Source organism: Boleophthalmus pectinirostris, unplaced genomic scaffold, assembly GCF_026225935.1.
Source record: "Boleophthalmus pectinirostris isolate CB_2022bp ecotype Guang Dong unplaced genomic scaffold, ASM2622593v1 HiC_scaffold_5, whole genome shotgun sequence".
Classification (NCBI taxonomy): domain Eukaryota; kingdom Metazoa; phylum Chordata; class Actinopteri; order Gobiiformes; family Gobiidae; genus Boleophthalmus; species Boleophthalmus pectinirostris.
This window is the reverse complement of record NW_026571404.1, coordinates 9,302,681-9,324,434: the sequence shown is the minus strand read 5'-3', so window position 1 is coordinate 9,324,434 and position 21,754 is coordinate 9,302,681. Positions and strand designations below refer to the sequence as shown.

Here is a 21,754-nt window from a genome sequence, read left to right as displayed (position 1 = left end):
TTGAATAGGCCAATAGAGCTAATTATCCAAAACGAGTTAATATGGTAAATGGCAACTGGGGAATACCACGTCAGAAGAAGATTTAACTACTACTAATATTGTAACAACTACTAATACTACTGCTTTTTTTTATTTGTTTGTGTGTTTGTTTGTTTTTTTACAATTTCTACTTCACTATCCTCACTAACAACAACATAAAATTGTCTAATAATATAATTGAAATTGCTACTGTTGAATACTTTTACTTCTACTTTTAGGATAAGGCATCTATAGTTCCTGGTTGTATTTTGTGAATAAAGTACTTATAACAGGTTGTCATGCTTTTCTTAGTGTTACCATTATGAATTTTACATAGTGGTTTGTTTGTGAAGAAAAGTTGAAAATTACAAGAAATTGTGTCATCAGTAGTTCAAATTCCAAGGACAATTTATGCTCAAGGAAAATAAATTAAACATTAATTCATTGAACAAAATAGAAGTGATATTATATATTTTATATATTTTATTTGTGTCTCATCATTTTGGTCTTAAAATGTTCACATTAAGTTGCTCTACACGATCCTATTCTGTCTGTAAATCTATTCTTATTCCTAATGAAACTGTTCCTAATGAAACTGGCTCAAAATTCACTCCTATAACTCCGAGCCTTGGTGAGCTTCATTTGACGTCACACTCCCTAATGCTGCGTTCAGACTGGGGCGTCAGAAAACGCACTGGACGTTTCTAGTTGGACACCTTTGCATTTGAGATCAGACACCACTGATGTGTGTCTTTGACACTGTGGACCAATAGGAGAAAAATACTTGACACGCGTCCAGGGCGTCTGTTTCTCTGGTGACAATGGCATCCTCCTGGAATGATGGCAGACCAAGTTGAGAGTGTCTTTAGTGTATTTATTACCTAAAACCCATCAGTGGAGATCATCAGCTCAGTGGTTGTGGCGTGTTTATATTTACACTCTGCTAATGATACAGGTTTAGTCCTGGTTTAGTCCTGGTGTAGTCCTGGTGTAGTCCTGGTGTAGTCCTGGTGTAGTCCTGGTGTAGTAGTCCTGGTAGTCCTGGTTTGTGTAGTCCTGGTGTAGTCCTGGTTTAGTCCTGGTGCAGCCCTGGTTTAGTCCTGGTGTAGTCCTGGTGTAGTCCTTGTGTAGTCCTGGTGCAGCCCTGGTTTAGTCCTGGTGTAGTCCCTGGTGTAGTCCTGGTTTAGTCCTGGTTTAGTCCTGGTTTAGTAGTCCTGGTGTCCTGGTGTAGTCCTGGTTTAGTCCTGGTGTAGTCCTGGTGTAGTCCTGGTGTAGTCCTGGTGTAGTAGTCCTGGTGTAGTCCTGGTAGTCCTGGTTTAGTCCTGTGTAGTCCTGGTTTAGTCCTGGTTAGTCCTGGTTAGTCCTGGTTTAGTCCTGGTGTAGTCCTGGTGTAGTAGTCCTGGTGTAGTCCTGGTTTAGTCCTGGTGTAGTCCTGGTGTAGTCCTGGTGTAGTAGTCCTGGTGTAGTCCTGGTGTAGTCCTGGTTAGTCCTGGTGTAGTCAGTCCTGGTTGTAGTCCTGGTTTAGTCCTGGTTAGTCCTGGTTGTAGTCCTGGTGTAGTCCTGGTGTAGTCCTGGTGTAGTCCTGGTGTAGTCCTGGTGTAGTAGTCCTGGTGTCCTGGTGTAGTCCTGGTTAGTAGTCCTGGTTTAGTCCTGGTGTAGTCCTGGTGTAGTCCTGGTGTAGTCCTGGTTTAGTCCTGGTGTAGTCCTGGTTAGTCCTGGTGTAGTCCTGGTGTAGTCCTGGCGATCGGCTCAGCAGCTGCAGAGTGTCTAAGAGTTTCTTGTTCTGGTGTTTGTGGCTCCCCATCCTGGTTCCCGGGTCTTTCTCTTTCTTCTCCTTCTTCTGGATAATAACGTCGCTACGTCACTGGATAGTCGTCCCTGATTGGTTGATACAGTGCGTCCTACACCAAAAGTTCAGCATTTTCAACTTCTGCCGCCAACGCCCTGGATGCGTGTACAGAGCGTTGACACCTGAATGCACAAGATGCGCTGCATCAACACCAGATTCGCGCTGTGCAACAATGCAGGACGCCCTGAACGCGTGTCCATGTAGAGTTTGCACGTAAACTGGACGCCTTGACGCTCCGGTCTGAATGCACTTTTAGTCCACTTTTTTACACAGTCAATCTGTCCAACCAAGAAGTCAAATTATAAACTTAAACCAAAAAATCTTTAACATTATTACATAGTTAATGAAATCATATTCAAGATCTTACCTGTTTAAGTTTTGATAAAATAAGTCGTCCAACCTTTCTCATGAACTCAAATGTTTTCTGTACAATTATGTAATAAATAACAACACTTATGCAGACATTCGTTTTTTTTTTTATTCAGTCACTCGATGTGGCTCCAAACCTAATATACCTCCACACAACAGTTGATTATTGATTGAGTTTGAGTTGAAAATGACCTTCGCCTCCTCCCCGTGTCCCGGGCGTCCCGTGTGCTCGTCGGTGGTGGTGGGGGGGGTGAGGAGGAGGGGGGGGTACAGCGATGCGTGCCGTCCCATCTCTCATCCACACTGTCTGGGTGTGTCTGCCGTGACCCCTCCCTCCTGCTCCGTGAGTTTGATGAATGGGGTCCATCTGCCCTCCTGAACCAGCGGGACCGGGCTCCGAGGGGCCCTCTGCGTCCCCGTAATGGCCCCTGTTCTACACCAGTGGCACATGATCACAGCACGCTCCGGTGCAGAGAGACGAGGGAGGGAGGGACGGAGGGAGAAAGAGAGAGGGAAGGAGGGAGAGAGAAGGAAGGAAAGAGTTATACGGGGGGAAAAAAGGGAGGGAAAGGGTCAGAAAGAGGGAGAAAGAGAGAGAGAGAGAGGAGGGAAGAGTTAGATTTGTTGAAAAAAGGGAGGAAGAGGTAGGGGAAAGAGGGAGGAGGGGGAGGACAGAGAGAGAGAGAGAAAGTGTAGGGGTAAGACACAGAAACGGGGAGTGAGGAGGAGAGAAAGAGGGAAAGAAAAAGAGACGGAGAGGGTGGAAGGAAGGAGTTAAATGTGGGAAAGAGGGTCAGAGAAATGGAGGGAGAAAGAGAGAGAGAGAAGGGAAGGAAGAAAAGGAAAGAGTTCGATAGGGGAGAAAAAGGGAGGTAGAGAGAGAGAGAGAGAGAGAATGGCAGGGGAGAGAGGGGGGAGACACAGAAACAGAGGAAGAGAGGGGGGAGAGAAAGATGGAGAGGTAAAAGGAGAGGGAGAGAGAGGAAGGACAGAAGGAAAGATTTTGGGGAAAAAGGGAGGGAGAAGGTCGGAGAGTGAAGGGTTGGCAGGGGAGAGAGAGAAAGAGTGAGAGGAAAGGGTTATTAAGACACTACTCAGACTTATAATATACACGTTTTATTAACTGACAAACTATATACAATGCAAAAGAAAGACATTTACATGCAGTTAAATCCACATTTTATAAATCCATGTCTCTTTCTCTTAAGGCAGCGTTCACACTTGGACTAAACCTGAAAGTAAACCTGGACTAGACCATGGACTAAACAAGGATTAGGACAAGGCCAACCTAAAACCACATCAAGCTTAAAATAGACTGAGTTTAGGACCAAATATGTGCAATTTTTCATACAGACTTCGCTGATCCACAAGGGAAAATAGTTTGATACAGTTGCTCAGAAATGACAATGAATAGTTCTATAACAATCTATATCAGACCTGAGCATTGTACAGCTCCCGGGTCACATACGGCCCTTTGGTTGACTCTGACTGGGCCGTTTAAGCTTATTTGGAATTACAAAATAAACATATTTTATCATTTTACCTCATGTATGGAGTAAAGATGCATTGCTTTTATTTTAGAGTTGTTTTTTTTTAATTACATTTTTTGTAAGACAACCTCAGTTTTTCATTGCTTAGTCATAAAAACTCTTACTAGTCTTAACAGCTCATCAAAACAATGTTATTTAAATACAATTAATATTATGCAGAATTGAGTTAAGCGTGGCCTCATGGAAAAAAAATTATTGCCCACCCCTGGTCTATAACAAAGAGATAACACTAACTTGACTTAATATTAATAATATTTCAGTACATTCTTTTATGTCCCACTTGCCTGACACTCATTGTATTATTGCAGTATTGATTCACTCCTGTAGCCATAGCTGCATTGGGGTAGTTAGACAGATACAAGCCTGGCAATCTGTGCCATCAGCCCCTCTGACCACCACCGTTTATTCACACACTGTGTTCTTACTTTGTCAAGACAGGTAAGTGTCTTGCTCATGGACACAACAACAGTAAACACTTGATTGATGCTGGATTCAAACCGCTGAATTTTCTAAAATTATCCTCTGAGCCACTTCTTTCTCAACAACAACTTCCAGTGTCACTGATATTCATATTACTAATGTAATTAGTAACTGTAATTATATTAAACTGTAATTCCATGCCAATATGTCACAGTCAGTTCAATTGTGGAGAGGATTTGTCCTTGAAAATGCATTAAATATATATATATATTTTTTTTCTATAAATGGTCTACTAACTGTAAATAGAAATACATAAACCCCCGTAAGGTCATATTGTTGTTTTCTTGATCATGTCAGGATTCTTTGTTCCAAATTTCACGATTATGTGACGATTATGTGACGATTATGTGACGATTATGTGACTCTAGCAGCACTTTGAGATATGCACTATTGAAAAATCATAGACTGGAAAAAAGAAAAACAATATGTAGGTGAGTTAAAATGACTTAAATTAAGAATATTTTACTTTATTTGATTCGATTCAACTTTAAAAGTAAAATAAAATAATCTACCAATGGAATAAGTGTGTTTTTTGTAATTCAAGCAAGTTTCTATTTTGTTTCTCATTTTAAGTGCAAAAAGTTGTTGCTTTTCATATTTTAAGAATGAAAAGTTTTGTTCCACTGGCAGATATTTTTACTTGTCAAGTGAAATGTACTCAAATCCTGATAAAACTTTCTTAATTCAGGTCATCTTAACTTGCCTAGATTTAGTTTTTTGCAGTGTAGTTAGAAAAAAGTAGAAAAAATAAATAAATCGTGGTGGATTGTCTAACTTCCGGACTATTACATTAATTAGAGAATATAGAATTAATTATACAGTTTATTGATTTAATACGTTGTAAATATGTTGTATTAAGTCTAGTAATCAGGTCTTGTCCATCAAAAGCACAAAAACTTCTCTTGTTGTAATGTTCCGAGTTGTGAGTATAACTTACTTTTTGACACCATTTGCGCTTGTCCCTATAATATCTGCATAATTTAAAGCGATTACATGCAAAAGGAGTCATCATTCACGGATACAACATCTATTAGTGGAGCATTAATCCAAACAACATGTCACTGATATTTCATTGTGCTCCCATTGGCTCCTTGTTCTACACCGATGTAATGCCATTAACATCGCGCAGCCCCTGTCAGCTTCACTCTCCCGCACTGTCTCAATTACCGACACGTCCCGCCGTTTTTGACCCGTCTTCCTGTTCGTAAAGGAAGGGGCGGGACTTGCGGAGCTGTCAGTCACTCAGGGAGGCAGTCATGCAGGTGGCTCGACTACCTGTTCATCTCAAACGTAATTAATGTGTACAAGGAGGCGCTAATTGCACTTTTCATTAATGATTTATGAGTTTGGGAGCGGAGGAGAGGCGGAGGGGGGGGAGAGGACACATGATGGATGAGGAGCGCTCGGAGGATTCACTGTCACTGCGGAGAGACGGGCTGTGGATGGGAGAGATGACTGGAGGATAACGTGGACTGAACTGGAAAAATAAAGTGTATTTTTAATTAATTGATATAACTAAAAAGACACAAAATCAGCTTAAAGATCCTATTATATATCATCCAGAATTGACTCTTGTGAGCTTTAAGTCATGTTAAAATGCCGTCACTTGCTCAAAAACAGACCTGGAGGACTAAAGTATAGAAAATAATCCTTTCTTTCCCTCTTTTTTTCCTCTTCCTGTCCCATGGATGTTTTTTCACCTCCATGGGCTCCTTTTGCATCTCTACTTCTTACTTTTTAATTTATTTTTGAATTATTTTTTGAATTATAATTTTTTTATTATTTTTCTTTGTATTCATTTACATTGTGTATTTAATTAATTTATGTACTACTATCAATTATTATTATTATTATTATTATTTTATTTTTTTTTTGTAATTTTATTTTGTGTTTGTTGACATTCAGATGTGTCTTCCTTACTGTCATATCTGTAATGGTACTATTCAATACAGTGGGCTTTGTTTGTTAATGTAAAAATGTTCAATAAACACAGTTGGGGGAAAAAACAGACCTGGAGTAGAGTTTTGTTTCATTCACACAAGTTTGACAAACCCTTTATTATTCATCTCAAAAGGTCAACGTGCTCTCTTCCACCTTGCGATGTCATAAAGTGGTAGTTTTCAAGTTAACAGCTCCTTTAACTATAATTTCAGGGTTGATATTATCCAAATGATTCTAGTGAAGGTGTATGGAGTTTAAAAACACAGTGAAGCACTTCTTGTTTTACCACATGACATCACAAGGTGGAACAGAAAGTTTTCAGCCAAATATATAGAGTTTGTGTGTTAAATATGTGTGAATGAAACAAAACCCAACTCCCGGGATGTTTGTGATGAGGGAGATCAGAAAATTGTGTAATAAAGACACTTTAAGATCCAACAATAACAAATAAAAAAAAAAATAAAAAAAACTATAGACTTTTACATTATCCATTCAAACCCTGGTTATGTGGTGGTTAATTGTTGAAAACATGGTGTTAATTGCACATAAAACCTTTGCACAATTACTACACAACATGAATAATTTTAAGTTTGATTTGAACAAAATTGTGATTTCAACTTTAATCCACTTGTATCTATTTACTGACCCATGTTGCAGACTGATCAGACATAATTTTATACTCTGCTAAAATGTTCCTCTTTTGTCTTTTGCAGCTTTTAGAATATGACAAAGAGCTGTCCGTGTTCAAGGATCGACTGACGGAAGTGGAGATCTCATTCCCTCCCAGGTAAGGCCTCGTAATGTTTACTCAAGTTACAAATGTACTCAAGGACTTACTTAAAGATTATGTTTTCAATCCTGACATCCACATGATCAAAACAATGCAAGATTATCTGTTCATTCATTAGACATGCTGTGTGTGTTTACAATAAGAGTCATAATTGAGATGTACACACTGCTTTGCTTTTGCTGCTCAGATTTTGACTCTAGAGCAGTGTTTCTCAAACTGTGGTACGTGAGCTCCTTTAGGTTGTACTTGTAGCTCTTCAGTTTGTGGGTTTGCCTCATTTATAGTTCATTTTATCCGCTTTTAGTTCTCCTTTGGGTAATTGCTTGTTTAGTACGACAGTAGAAATTATATAGTCCACTTTTAGACCTGGTTTAGCCCTAGATTAGACCTGATATAGTCCTTGTCTTTACTTGATTTAGATCGATTGTAGTCGGAATCCCATATATTTTCAACAGAACAGAGAACAACAGACTGTTAACGTCACATATGAACAGTTCAGATAATTATAATATAAACAACAGAACAGAACAAGTTTACCAAACTCTCCATCTCACAGCAAATCACTAAATCCACTGAATTCTTCATCTTGGATGTCACTTCTGAACAACTTCGCGACCTCTGGAGATAAACAGAGCGCCGCTTCCTCTTCTGTGTAGCTGTCGTCAGACGCAGCATCAGTTCCAGTTAGAATTATTGCGGTCTTTCTGAATCCCAACAGGATGTTTCGGTGTCATTGAAGTCCAGGCTTTGTCGATCCATCCAGTGACTTTCAGGAAAGTTGCCTGGTGCACCCTCCTGGTGTCACAAGTTTCCTCCCTCACTCTAAACTTTCTGCTGCTCGATTAATGTTTTCGGCTGAATCTTACTTTTCTACTTGCAGCTTGTAATCTGCAAAATACGATTTTCTTTTTGGGGGCATTTGTGTTCAGTCTTCTCCGTTGTCTTTATAAGTTTGTTTAAATTTTACATTTTTAGTGGTTCAGAAGTAATGATGCAGACAGGACAGTGGTTCTTTCGGCAGGAGACATGCGCAGTAGAGCAGGAGTAACAGGAGCAGCAGATACTGACACACAAGCCTAGAGCCTCTCGCAGCTGTCAGTGTGAAAGTTTTAATATATGAGTCTCACCGGAGTATAAGTCGCAGGACCCACCAAACCATGAAAAAAAGTGGCTTATAGTCCGAAAATTACGGTACCTCAAGAGCTGCTTTAACAATAGATCTGTATTGAGGCAAGACCAATTTGCTCAAAAAAAAAAAAAAATCAGGCACAGGGCTTTTAAGTTTCTATTTACCAGTAAGTAACAAGCTTCTCAATTTATCTGTCAATTATTCTCTATTAAAACCTCTGTTCCTACCTAATACACAACCGTAACTACATTTGAACTGATCCTTGTATTGATATGTACACACCCTCACCTTCTAATTGTCCAAAATGGTTTTACGGTCCCTCATCTGTCCGTTTAAATCGTATCATTTGAGATCAGATTGGTCTGAACTGCTCCCCTGTGCCTCCCTCTGATGGTGGATTACATTGGTATTCCTCTCTGGGCTGTCTTTGGGGAACTGGCCTCAAACAAATGCATTCTCGATTAGCCCTTTCGGAGCGCGCCGGCGGGCAAACAGGGGTGCTCGCTCGGAAATATGATTCCGAGCGTCGCAGCGTTAATGGCACTTGACCTTTGGCGCCGCCTCTGACTCAATCAGCGCAGATAATGAAAGGCTGTAATCAAACAATAATTACTTGATAAACTGCAGCAGACAGGAAGAGCTCAGGCCGGAGAGAGAGACGGAGACACCAACTGGAAACTATATCAGACATCAACGTTTAAATGGCTTGAGTTATGTGTCTTCATTGGAGTAGTTTTTACTGTTTTAGATTTGTTTCTTCAATAGTTTTGGCTCATACAGACTTAGTTTAGGCTTGAATTGTACAGAGGTGAGACTTGACTTGATAAAATAGACAAAGACTTGGGACTTGACTTGGACTTGAAGGTCACTGACTTAGGACTTGACTCAGACTTACCCTGTGACTTGAGAAGACTTAATGCTTCTCCTAAAAAATATATGTTTTTAGAAAATATTTCTCTCTTTACAGTTGATAAATGTGGTTCTTAATTTTACAGGAACAAACTGGAACATGCCCCTCCCACTTCTGTTTGTTACTTTGGATGTAACTGAAGTACTGTAATACTGTATCATCAAATACACTACAGTAATATACAGTACGATGCAGTAAAACAGAGGGAACTACACAGAACATGATCCTTCCATTTCAGTGCAGACTACGTGACAAAATAACAGATATTAAGCACTTTTAAATCTTAATTCTTTCTGTTCTGACTGTAATAATTTGCACTCTTGTCAAGACATTTAAAAAGTTTAACTAAAAATTTGCATTTCCATCACTCTTATATAAATACTCATACACCGTGACTATTTAAGTACAATTTAGTTTAAAAGTTATATAAATACAAAAAAAAATAAAAAATAAAATCTAAGCTGCAGTATATTTGGTACGTTTTTGGTTTAAAGTCTTGAAATGACTTGAAGTTCAAAGGAGATGACTTGGACTTGACTTGGACTTATGGGCCAGTGACTCTAGACCTATTGACAATGGTGAAAACAAACTGCATAGGCTCATGATATCTCCAGTACTGTCCTATAGTCACCTGAGACATGAGGGACCAGGACTGGACCAGGACTAAACCAGGACCGAACCAGGACTAAACCAGGACTGAGTGTCTTGTTGGGCCTGGAGGTGCGCCTGCGTAGACCGTTGGGTTACCGCAGGCAAAAGGACTGGCTCGGAGCACAGCCGTCGCCCGATCGCGTTTTGTGGACACCCTGCTCCACAGACTCAGGGTTCTCTCTCTCACTCGAGTCCAAGATTAGTCCTGGTTGAGTCCTGGTTGAGTCCTGGTTGAGTCCTGGTTTAGACCTGCTTTAGACCTGCTTTAGACCTCCTTTAGTCCTGGTTTAATCCTGTTTCAGACCTGTTTAAGACCCGTTTTAGTCCTGGTTCAGTCCTGGGTCAGTCCTGGGTCAGTCCTGGTTTAGTCCTGGTTTAGTCCTGGTTTAGTCCTGGTTTAGTCCTGGTTTAAACCTGGTTTACACCTGGGTTAGTCCCTGTACAGTCTTGGTTTAGACTTGGTTCAGTCCTGGTTCAGTCCTGTTTTAGTCCTTTTTTTAGTCCTGGTTTAGTCCTGTTTTAGTCCTGGTTCAGTCCTGATTTAGTCATCACATCAATGACGTCACAAATCGTGTACCCCCACTTAAAAAAAATCCCCTCTCTGGGCTCTTTTTTATTTTTAGTATTAGTTTTTTTTATTGAACCTTATCATATCAATTTAAAATATATCGTATTGAATCAAAGCAGACTGTATCGAGATGTGTATTGTATCATGATCTATGTATCGTATCGGCAATGTCTGAACGATCCCTAGCGTTAGTGAACGTGTAGCTCTTTTTACAGTGTTATAATGCGGACGGTGGCTCGTGTCTCTCCTGTGTTTTAAATGGCCGTGTGTCTTCATCATGAGGCACATTTACATGACTTTGCATAAGTGACACACACAGAGGATTTATGGGCCTGTACAGACGCCGCTGTGCGTACAACAGTGAATCATCTCTCCATCGGGACACATGATCCGCACACTGTGGAAGTGAATGGGCTCTATAGGCTTCACACACAGATTGATGTAATAAATGAAACACAAGGGTTTAAACAGGGTAAAGTAATGGACGTCATGACCAGAGGAGGCGCGGGGTTGTGCTTGCATCCACTCCCCCATTTAAAAATAAATATATAAAATCAGTTACTCCTCTTCAGTTGTAAGGATTTTCTCATTTGCTTTATATAAAACTCTGGAAGGTACATTGTTGTTAAAATGTATTAGTCATGTTTTAGTTACTAATAGTTAGGGGTATAATGGTATACACACAAAAATCATGGTTCTGTACGTACCTCGGTTTTGAGGTCACGTTTCGGTTCATTTACGGCACAGTATGAGAACAAAATCCAAAACCACTGGCTTGTTGTTTGTTTGTGTTTTATTAAACCAGCAATTTGTTTTAAAATTACATAAACTGGAAAATAAAATAAATGCTAAGTGCTTCTTGGTAATACTAATAAGTTTAATAAAATATTCTCAAATAAGTAACAAATGTATGAAATATTATAAAAAATAAATTCCTTGTAAATCGTAAACAAAACTTTTCAAAAAGAAAAGCGCAGCACTAACAGTTCCAGCATGAAGTTTTACTCATATTTTTGGCCAGAAAAAACAACTTGTCCACATTGTCTGCAGTAAGTGCAGATCTGCTGCCAGTTACAATGTCCCCAGAGGTAGAAAATACCCAGAGGTAGAAAATACCCAGAGGTAGCTGCACATGTAGTGGCAAAATGGAAACACACACAAATTGCGCAAATTAACTCGTGCACTGCCTTGCACCGAACTGAACATCCCGTACAGAAATGGTTTGGCACAGATAAATAAATGGTAAATGGTCACATTTTTCTATAGCGCTTTTCCACCTTCAAGGCACTCAAAGCGCTTTACAACAAGGAACCACTCACCCATTCACACACACATTCACACACCAGTGTACGCAGACACTGTGGGCAAGGTGGGTTAAGTGTCTTGCCCAAGGACACAACGACAGCATTCATCTGTGGGAGCTGGAATCACACCAGCCAACCTGTGGGTCAGTGGATCTGACCGCTCAACCTGTGATGTTTATGTTGAGAGCTGGATTCGAACCGCCAACCTTTAGATCAGTGGGCGAATAGTAGAACTAATAGTAGACAGTCAGTGTTGCTTTACTTACTCACCATTCACTCCTCGTTACTGGTGGTAGTTGCTTCTGTAGCCACAGCTGCCCTGATGCTGGCTGAGACATGACGGTCAATCTGCCCCAAAGGCCTCTCCAAACATCACCAATCGCTCATTTAAATTGCACATTAGGCAAAGTGGGTAAAATGTCTTAAAGTGTCTTGCCCTTGAGCGTAATTTAAATACAGAGGAGGCTTTTGGACGTCGTCTATCTGGGTGTGTTGTCCATTTTTTTCACTTTTGGGTTGCTCTTCCCTGAAGATGTCACAAACCAGGAAGACATTTGGAAAGATGCGATGACAACTTCTGGCGGGCTCTGTTCGTGGAAGCAAGTCTGACAAAATCAAGGAAAAATTTGAAAATGTCCCAGTTTTGTTCATCTACATGTCATTGTAGTGTTCCGTTATGTTCGGCTAATCATCAGTTACAACCATACCTCAGTTTTTATCATTTCCGCACTGACACAACTCCGAGCGCACTGGGTACATGTGATTAGAAGAAACGAGATAATTCCAAACAGCACATATGTATGCAGTCTTCATTTTACCACAGATCACATTTACTTCATTGGGTCTGCGAGCCCAGTGTCGGAAACTACACCGGAAGTTGTCATTGCATGTTTCCAAATGTTTTCCAGGTTTGTGACGTTTGTGACCTATTGCCAATCTCTACTGAACCAAAGGTAAAGGTAGCAGGTGGAACAGAAAATTTTAAGCTTTGGACATGTAGACAGACTAATAATAACATGTTACTCAAATATGTTTGAAAGAAATGACACAAGTCTAGGTATGTTTTTGAGGTAAGAGCATTATAACATGACTTAAAGCTCACAAGTGTCAATTTTGTGTACCGTATTTTTCACTATAAGGCGCAATATCAATAATGTTGAATTCTATCGTCTATTTTTGGTTTATGTATAAGGTGCACTGGATTATAAGGCGCATTAAGCGAAACCTTAGCCCAAGCGTCCTCGATCCATTGGCAGATCGTAGTGTAATTCTTGGTGAATGTGGATTATGAATGTGAATGTGGGCGGATAATTTAAGTTAGATTTTTTTATTTCCTATGAAGAGGATGCAAATATACATTGAGTAATAATGTGTTTAATGCAGCTTTGCGCACATTTATGTTTTACCGAAACAAATTTTAAAACCACATGGCTTATTTGCATAAACTATCGCGCTCGTTGTGCGCTGATGTGGCTCTTGACTACGGTTGCTGTAATACTCCAACAATCCATCCAGCGGTGCAGCTTCGTAGTTTACCAAAGTCGTACTAAAACATTTTGACAGATTTTTGAGTGCTGTGTATCACATAAAATTGGTTTGAGTTCAATAAGCACAACCAGACTGAATACATAAGGCGCACTGTCGATTTTTGAGAAAATGAAAGGATTTTAAGTGCGCCTTATAGTCCGAAAAATACGTTAATATATTTAAAACGTCATCTCTCCTATATTTCCTCCATGTTACAACTACAATATACTCCTCATGATTATAACAACCAACTGCTAACACTTATTCCTGGCCCATCCCATCTGCTCTCGCGCGTAAACCCACATTCCCTCCTCTCCATATGTCTCGAGCAGTAGCCTATCAAATCCAAAATGGCGCCTTCTCCGCATTGTCCCGCTTTTAATGTGTGACAGTGCGCTAGTTAAACTTAAACAACCCCCCGCCACCCCTCTCCTCCCGCTCTCCGCCCAAACAGACTCATGCATATATAGCGTAGCTCCGCCTCCTGTCAGCCTTGTCTTGTGCCAGTGAGCAATCAACCCCGCGCGATTGTTCCCCAGACCCTGACCATCTGTGAGGTTATTACGAGGTTTAGCACAGCCCAGCAGAGCGCGCGCACACTTTAGCCCCGATCTATAAATCAATACAAGTCACAAACATTTAATCTGCAAGTTAATTCTGTGCGCCCGGCGTGATGGATAAGGAGGTGTAGCCGAGAGGGACAGGAGTCAAGGATGAAGTCAGATCCGAGGTAACGGAATAAGTGAAAGACCGTTGAGAAATTGGCTGTGATTTAGTGCGTAAAACATGATGACTGGGTTACACTGTATAATAGCACTGTAATTAGCCTTAATAAAGCATGAAGAAAGACCTAATTCACAATGAAATAGTTTAGTGAGAATGATTCAGGCTTGGGAACTACTTAAAGAAGTCAATATTCTTCATTAAAAGGTCTGTATTGTGTTATTTTCTGATCTGTGTTTTAAAGCTGGTTCCTAGATAAAAACAGACCTGGAGTTGTGTTTTGTTTCACACACAAATCCTGCATATTTAAGATCGACACTCCATCTACCTTGTGATTTCATGTGGTAATACAGATTGTTAAACACCTTCACTAGAATCATTTCAATAATTCCAGCCCTAGAACTGGCAATCTTTGCTGAACAAAAGGTAAAAAGTATCTTGAAAACTACTGCTTCATGACATCACAAGGTGGAACAGAGCATTTTGAGCTTTTTAGATGTAGATAAACTAATAATAAAGGATTACTCAAACATGTGTGAATGAAACAAAACGTAACTCCAGGTCTGTTTTTGAGGCAGTAACACACACACAAGTCAATTTTGTGTAATAAAGGAAGGTTTCACTGTGGTTTTTGGTGCTTCAGAGCATTATTACTGCAACACAATCAGCCTCCATTTTGCCAATCAAACTACTGAACATTGCATCAGGTTTGTGAAGGTCTAGTGTATTGTTTTGTATTCTGCTTCTGGACAGTTATCAAAAATAAATAAATGCTTTTGGGCTGTGCCTTATACAGACTAATACTACTAACCATAAGGAGGGTTCAAATTAGTTTGATTCATCAGCTGGTTTCACTTCGTGGAAACCGTCTGACCTCGCAGCATTAGGATTTGTTCGCTCGATGGAAGGTGGGAACTTTTTTTATTTAACCAGTTGCTGCTATTTGATGGTGACCAAATCCCGTAAGAAGAAGGGCAATAACGCCTTTCCCCTTGATAGAATTCACCAAACATTCTCTTTGTTCTGGCTTTAAATCCTCAATCTCGGGAAACGTTGCCAACACAGAATAATAATATAAGCTACAGGACCAGAAATACAAATGAAAAAAGAAACGGAAATAAAAGTCACACTCTTTCATACTAAAATCACACTTTTTTTTATTTAACCAGTCACTGCTGTTTGGTCGTGACGTATGTAATGCACCAAATCCTATAGGAAGAAGGGCAATAACGTCTTTTCCCTTGATAAAATTCACCAAACAATCTCATTGTTTCAACTTTAAATCCTCAATCTCGGGAATCGTTGCCAACACAGAATGTCTGTCTTCGTCTACATCCATCTCGACCGCTTTGTTTACTGTTGTGCTGTTCCACAAAAGGGACACAGACAGACGCTTGAGTTTGACATCATGGCTTCACAGCTCCTCACTGATTGGCCGGTGTGCGGTCTACAACTTCTGGCATTCTTGCAAACCGTCTAGTGTATTCTGATTGCTGACCTAGTCGCTGGAGAGAAAGGAAATTGAGCGGAGGCACCGGCCTGGCTAGGTTCAAATAGGGTCCAGTAGAGATCGCTAGATTACTCAAACGTGCATAAATGACATCTAAAACCACTTCAGATGTGCTTTTGATGCGGGAAAAACATTAAAACATGGAAACATAGAAAGTTCATTTTGCATAGTACGTCTTTATTTAAGGGGTTGGGAGTTGAGCTTGAAGTATTAAAGGTTGTATAGAGGATTTTCCAAGGAACGAGAAATCCAGCGACTGTTTGTCCTTTTTCAAATGTTGCGCATGCGTGAAACCACCCCCCCTCCCCTACAGCTCCTACGTAGAAACGCCTCCTCCGCTTCCTCTTTACGCCAGAAACAGGTTTGTTTACAGCCGGTGCTGCACATGACTTGTAAACAACTAACTACAGTGTTGGTTAGGCAAGGCGGAGAAGTGAGGAGCGGGGGGAGCGGGTGTGCGGACATTTCGTTCGCGGACGAGAAGTGAGGAGCGAGAAGAGCGGAACAGGGAGAGAGGAGAGGGGGAGCGGAGATTCTGTGCCCGGAGAAGTGAGGAGAAGGGGGAAGAGCGGAACGGGCAGCGGGGACAGGAGCAGGAAAGGGGAGCAGAGAAGAGTGCGCGGAGATTCAGTGCGAATGAACTAGCTACAACACGCAGCAGCAAGCGGACTCTTTCTTTGCCTTGAAAATTACGTTTTCAGACATAGGATATCGCTTTCGTGTCCTGAAAAACGTTTGTGTAACTCTTGGAAATAAAGTACGTTTTCATAATAAGCAGAAGTTTCCTGTCCAGGAGTAATTTGTGGACCAGTGCGTCAGTCTTTAGACCCTGCGTCTGCTTCAGTTGCGCCATCGCTGGAATGAATCTACAAGAATCACCTTAGTTTGGCTTTGCTGCTTTTCCCCTTGTCTTCTTTTCTTTCAGCGACCTCAAAAACGGACTTTCTTTTGCGGCTAACTGCTCCTGGATTCTTGTCGCCATTGCAACAAACTTTGTGCTAACTGCGAGGAAGATATAGGTCAAAAAAAGCCGCTAAGAACTGTTGCGTTGGTGGAGTAAACAGCGTCTGTGCGGCTTGCGTCTGTGGACTGCGTGACAGTCGTACGTAAACCACGTACCGGCGGCGCGCAGGCAAGTCAGTTATGCTAGAAACGTAGGGAGATTGATTGACAGCCTGTCAGCTCACAGATAACGAGGCAGTGTCGTTATCTATTGGCAAATGTTTAGCCCCACCACGTCCAGAGTTGATGAATTTTTATTCTTTTTTTTGGTCATCATAATTACAAGGCTACTGCACCTCTATAATGCTATCATTGACAACTTGAAACAAAAAAAATCCTCCATACAACCTTTAAGTAGTTCCTAAGCCGTTCTTTAGATCAAAATTGACATACATAAAGATTTAGTGAGCGATATGGGGCTTTTGAGAATGAGACATTTGTTAGTTGTACTGTTCAGCTGTGAAAACCTTTCCACTACGACTGCGTGTTTAGACAGGCCTCAGAGTTTTCTTACACAGTTTATTCTGTAAAATGTTCGTAGCGCTGTGAAAGTCATATTTCTTCACTTTGAGCCCAGTGTCCGTCATAACGCTCCTGACACGTCTGAGCACTGAGCACCCACATGAGGAATTTCCCCGTGTTCTGCCACAGTCCACCTGGTGCCAGACGGCTGCTGCGCTCCGATTGGTCCCCACACATACAGACGTAATAGTGACACCATTCATGTTTTAATTGTGTTGGATTTTTGTTACTGGAAATGTCCAAAAGGAAAATCCACAAATGTTGATTCTGACCATTTGTATTAACAGGGTCAGTGATCATTTATCAGCCCAATTTATCAACCCATGTTATTAAATCAACAAATAAACAATACCAACATTGTCTAAACTCTATGGCGCTGGGTTTTAGGCAAATAATTCTTTCTTAATTTGAATGTTGATAATAATATGGCATCAGAGGAACGTCGAAACCCATGAATAAAGGTCTGTAATGTGAACTGAAATCCAGCATTTGATTATGTCATTTGTCTAAATTTTTCATCTTAAAACTAAGCACTTTGTTGTATATAATATTATGCTGCAGATCTTTAATTCTATGTGGAGCACAATTGCAACGAAATTGAGTTTTGTGTCCACTTGTGTTTAAGTCTAATACTAGTGATAATGTCCATGATCATGCTGTGTTTATCTAATTATATCTGTAAATTAATAGAACAAATCCTTAACCTTAACCTTTTCTTTTTGTGATTAAAGGACGTGCCCTTTAATCACGATAAGGAAAAGTTCAGGTTAATTATATTCTTATTTTATGGTCTGTGTTATAATGTTGTTTCCTCATCAAAAACTTACTTGGAGTTGTTTTGTTTCATTCACACACATTTAAACCCTGTATATTTAGGCTTCTTAGTTCTTCTCTCAGACAGAAAACACTGTTCCACCTTGTGATGTCATGTTGTAATACAGGAAGTGCTCCACTGTGTTTTTTAAAACTCCATACATACATACATTTTCTAGAACAGAGGTGTCAAACTCAAATTCTCAGAGGGCCAAAATTAAAAACTGGGACTACGTCATGGGCCAAACTAAACAGTTATTGATTTATATGTTTCTCTTCTTTCGAGATATGTAATGTTAAACCTTTTCTTATTAAAATAAATGTTTAATAATAGTTTTGCTTAAACATTGAATCCAGAACAAGCAAAATATAAAATAATAACAAAATTTTAAATAAGTAATGTCTCTATAGCCTATCTGTAGCCGCTGGGCAAGTCTAAAATGTATTGATATTATCTCGCAGGCCAATTATTATTATATCATGGGCCAAATTTGGACCCCGGGCCTGAGTTGGATATGTCTGCTCAAGAATTATTTGGATAATTGCAGCCCTGGAATTGCCAATCTCTGCTTAACAAAAAGTAAATGGTAGCTGTTCACTTGAAAACTTGGAAACTAAAGAGCATTTTGAGTTCACTCGGACATGTGTGAATGAAACAAAACACAAATCCGGGTATGTTTTGGAGGAGGCAACAATATTCTAAGGCTATGTTTTATATGATGATTGTCTGAACAGAAGACACAAAAGTGGCATCGCTTCTTCACTTTTTATCCCATGTTTAGATGAGTGTTTTCGCGAGGAAATCTGCGTTCATACGGTGAAGCAAAAGTGTGTGGAATTCGATTGGGTTTGCATGCCAGGCGGCTCAGTGGTGACGCTCGGTGGTGATGTATGTGACTTAAACGCGTATGTAACGTGAGTTTTGTGTCTTGGGCAGTGTAGACGGAAACGCGATGGCAGAGCGTATTCAACTTTTCCACTCTGGAGGGTGGTTTCAGATTTTTGCATTTTTAAGCCCCAAAAACGCCGTCACCGTCTAAACGAAAGGCACTTCCGATAAAATATTTTGTCGTTTTTACTCACAAGCATTCTCATGTAAACAGGCCCTGACTTGGCTAAAACCTCACAAGAGTAAATTTTGTGTAATATGGAACCTTTAAACCATAAAGCTTTATAAGATATTGTGATACCATCTGAAATCCAGCAATATCCCTTTAAGTACAATGCCACGAACAGCTCCAGTAAACATAAGACGAGCGTTTTCAACAGAAATCTATCATTTATTAGTTTGGACACAGTTTTTCCATCATATTTAATGTAACCGGCCATTAGGTCTTCATCCGTGCGCCAACCATCTGACTGAAAATAATAGGTTTTAGCTTGCATTTCTCTTGTTTAGATTTCATATTTGAGATGGCATAACTACAGTAATGCCCCCTAAAACATACTAAAACATCTAGTATGTTATTCATGTATTTTGATTGATTCAGGCTAAAGCTTTTAGTACTCCTCTGATCTGATTTCTTGGGCCTTTTTTGCACGAGATCGATGCAAAAATTGAATCGTGGTGCGGCCGGTTGGAGGGGAGACAGTGGAAGAATGCGTTCTGCAGTAACCTGGTTAGAGAGAATGGGCTCTGAGCTGCAGTTTGAGTGACAGAGCAGCATTGAGACAAGTGCATCAATGGTGATTTACTGGATTTTTAAAGCAGGTGGGGCTACAGGGGCTGAGGAGAGCCAAAAGACTGCGGTTTAGCGGTAGGTTTTTGCCAAGTTTAGATGCAAAAGTAAAAGCTTCTACAGCGTGTTCTTTCTTCGAGGTGTACGCACAATCCAATGACTTTCGAATGTCTCTTGTACTTTTCAGGCAGAGGTTGTTGGAGCGGGACAAACACAGAAAGTTTAACAAGGTTGTGGCAATTTTTGGCAAATTTACAATGTGCTGTGTTTAATTAGTTGAAATGCAGAGTAACTTAGGTGTCAAATGAAACTTTAATACAGTTTTTTCCGGGCTATTAGGTGTTCTCTTAAGGCTGCAACCTACGGAAGCCGAGAGGGGTCACAACAAACACAAACGCCGCAACAAATACAAATGCGACAACACAACGAAAAGCCACAACAAACCAAAAAAAAAGCCACAACGGAAATTACCGCGGGACTCTATTTTAATGCAAACGCCGCCACAAATACAAACACCACAACACAAACGCAAACGCCGCAACACATTAAAAAGCCATAACACATTAAAAAGCCACAACACATCAAAAAGCCACAACGGAAGTGACCACGGGACTCTATTTTCCGATGGACCGATCAAGTGGCAAGTGAAGAAGAAGAACTACAATGTGAAACGAATAATGATAAAACAATAAATTACTTTTACTTACGTTTCCATCTTCTCTGTTCCTTTACTTTTCACGTTTTAGTTCTTCACTTGCTGCTTGATCGGTCCATCGGAAAAAGAGTCCCGCAGTCACTTCCGTTTTGGCTTTTTAATGTGTTGTGGCTTTTTAATGTGTTGCAGCATTTGCGTTTGTGTTGTAGCATTTGTATTTGTTGCGGCGTTTGCATTAAAATAGAGTCCCGCAGTCATTTCCGTTGTGGCTTTTTTTGGTTTGTGTGGCTTTTTGTGGTGTTGTCGCATTTGTATTTGTTGGAGCGTTTGCGTTTGTTGTGACCCCTCTCGGCTTCCGTACCAACCCCATCGAAAAACGACCAGAGCGTCCTATACACGAATCCACTCGGGTGTCCCAGCACGGCTTCAGTAAACTACAAAGCCGTACCACCCGCGGCGCACGTAAACACACACGGAGCAGACAGTGACCATGCAGCGAAAAACACCCGCAGACACACTCATCACTCCACGCCGACGAGGAACGAACCGAAAAAGCGAGTCCAATGTGCCACTTCTAGACACAACTGAACGAGTCACTGCGAACACGCCGACAATCCAGCGGTCCCAGACAGCACCCTCCCTACACGCCCCAACTGAACAAAGCCCAGAGTCACCGTGAACGCCACAAACAAAGTCCCACTGACCCATCCAACTGTTGTGTTTTGTTTATAGTCCGATGTGGTTTATTTGTGAAAAACTTTCGTAAATAGACCATTTAATGACAGTGTGCCTTATAATCCAGAGCGCCTAATAGTGCGGAAAATACGGTACTAATAATCACTCGCTGTCAGCAGTCCGGTCTAGGTTAGATCTTTTCATTCGGTGGAAATTATAAATGTGAAATGTTGTTGGTAATTATTATTGCTAGTACTTAGAAAACAAAGGATGCGTCGCCATGTACTTTGAAATAGTATCCACCCTTACAGGAACAAAACCTATAAACTTAATCTTGGGAACCTTGGAAACATTTTAAGTTGCTGGTTGTAGTGAGAGTTGCTCCATTGGCAGTGTATATTTGTGTTTGTGCAGTGCAGACCTGTGAAGGTGACCAGCAGGCAGAGGTCAGAGGTCACAAACCTGTAAACAGCAGCTCTCAAGCAAGTTCACTTCACCTCTGACTCCAAACTTCACTTTTTAAAACTCCGCAGAGCAACTAACCTTGCACGGAAAGATGGATTCTGGCGACGTTTGTTAGTTCACAAACTCACGAGACTCCATCCCACCAGGCGCCCGCCGTGTGGTTCATCGTGTGGGTGGACCAATCACAGAGCAGCACTGAAGTTTGTCTGGTTTTCCGATTGTTTTCAAGAGACATTCCAGACTGATCATGTGTAGGACTCACTTCAAACTGCACTTTTAGAGTTCTGGGGAAATCACAATTTTGATCCCCCTTGTGTAATGTCTGTTACATGGTGGAATTGACAATAAAGTTAATTTTGACTTCAGAGTGCTGCACATATCAATTTGGCACAAGCAACAACAGCCCAGATAGTTTAATTACATTCACAGTTTGTGCAAAATAACTTTAATAATATTACCATTTTACATACATGGCTCAGAGACCTGCTCATTTTATAGTTTATACATACCATACCAACTTTATTTATAAAGCACTTTAAAAACTTTACAGTAGGCCAAAGTGCAGTACACAAACACAGAACAGACAATGGCAATCGCAGTAGAAGAAAATATATGGTACACATA

At 40.6% G+C, this 21,754-nt stretch overlaps 1 protein-coding gene across 1 annotated transcript in view; it reads left to right on the top strand.

Annotated features, from left to right (window-relative positions):
- Window positions 1-21,754, top strand: part of LOC110166333 (inositol polyphosphate-5-phosphatase A) — a 485,134-nt gene that overhangs the window by 420,348 nt on the left and 43,032 nt on the right. The window contains exon 12 of the mRNA XM_055162594.1: window positions 6,921-6,994. Coding sequence (XP_055018569.1) covers window positions 6,921-6,994 — 74 coding nt within the window. The remainder of the gene's footprint in view (window positions 1-6,920; window positions 6,995-21,754) is intronic.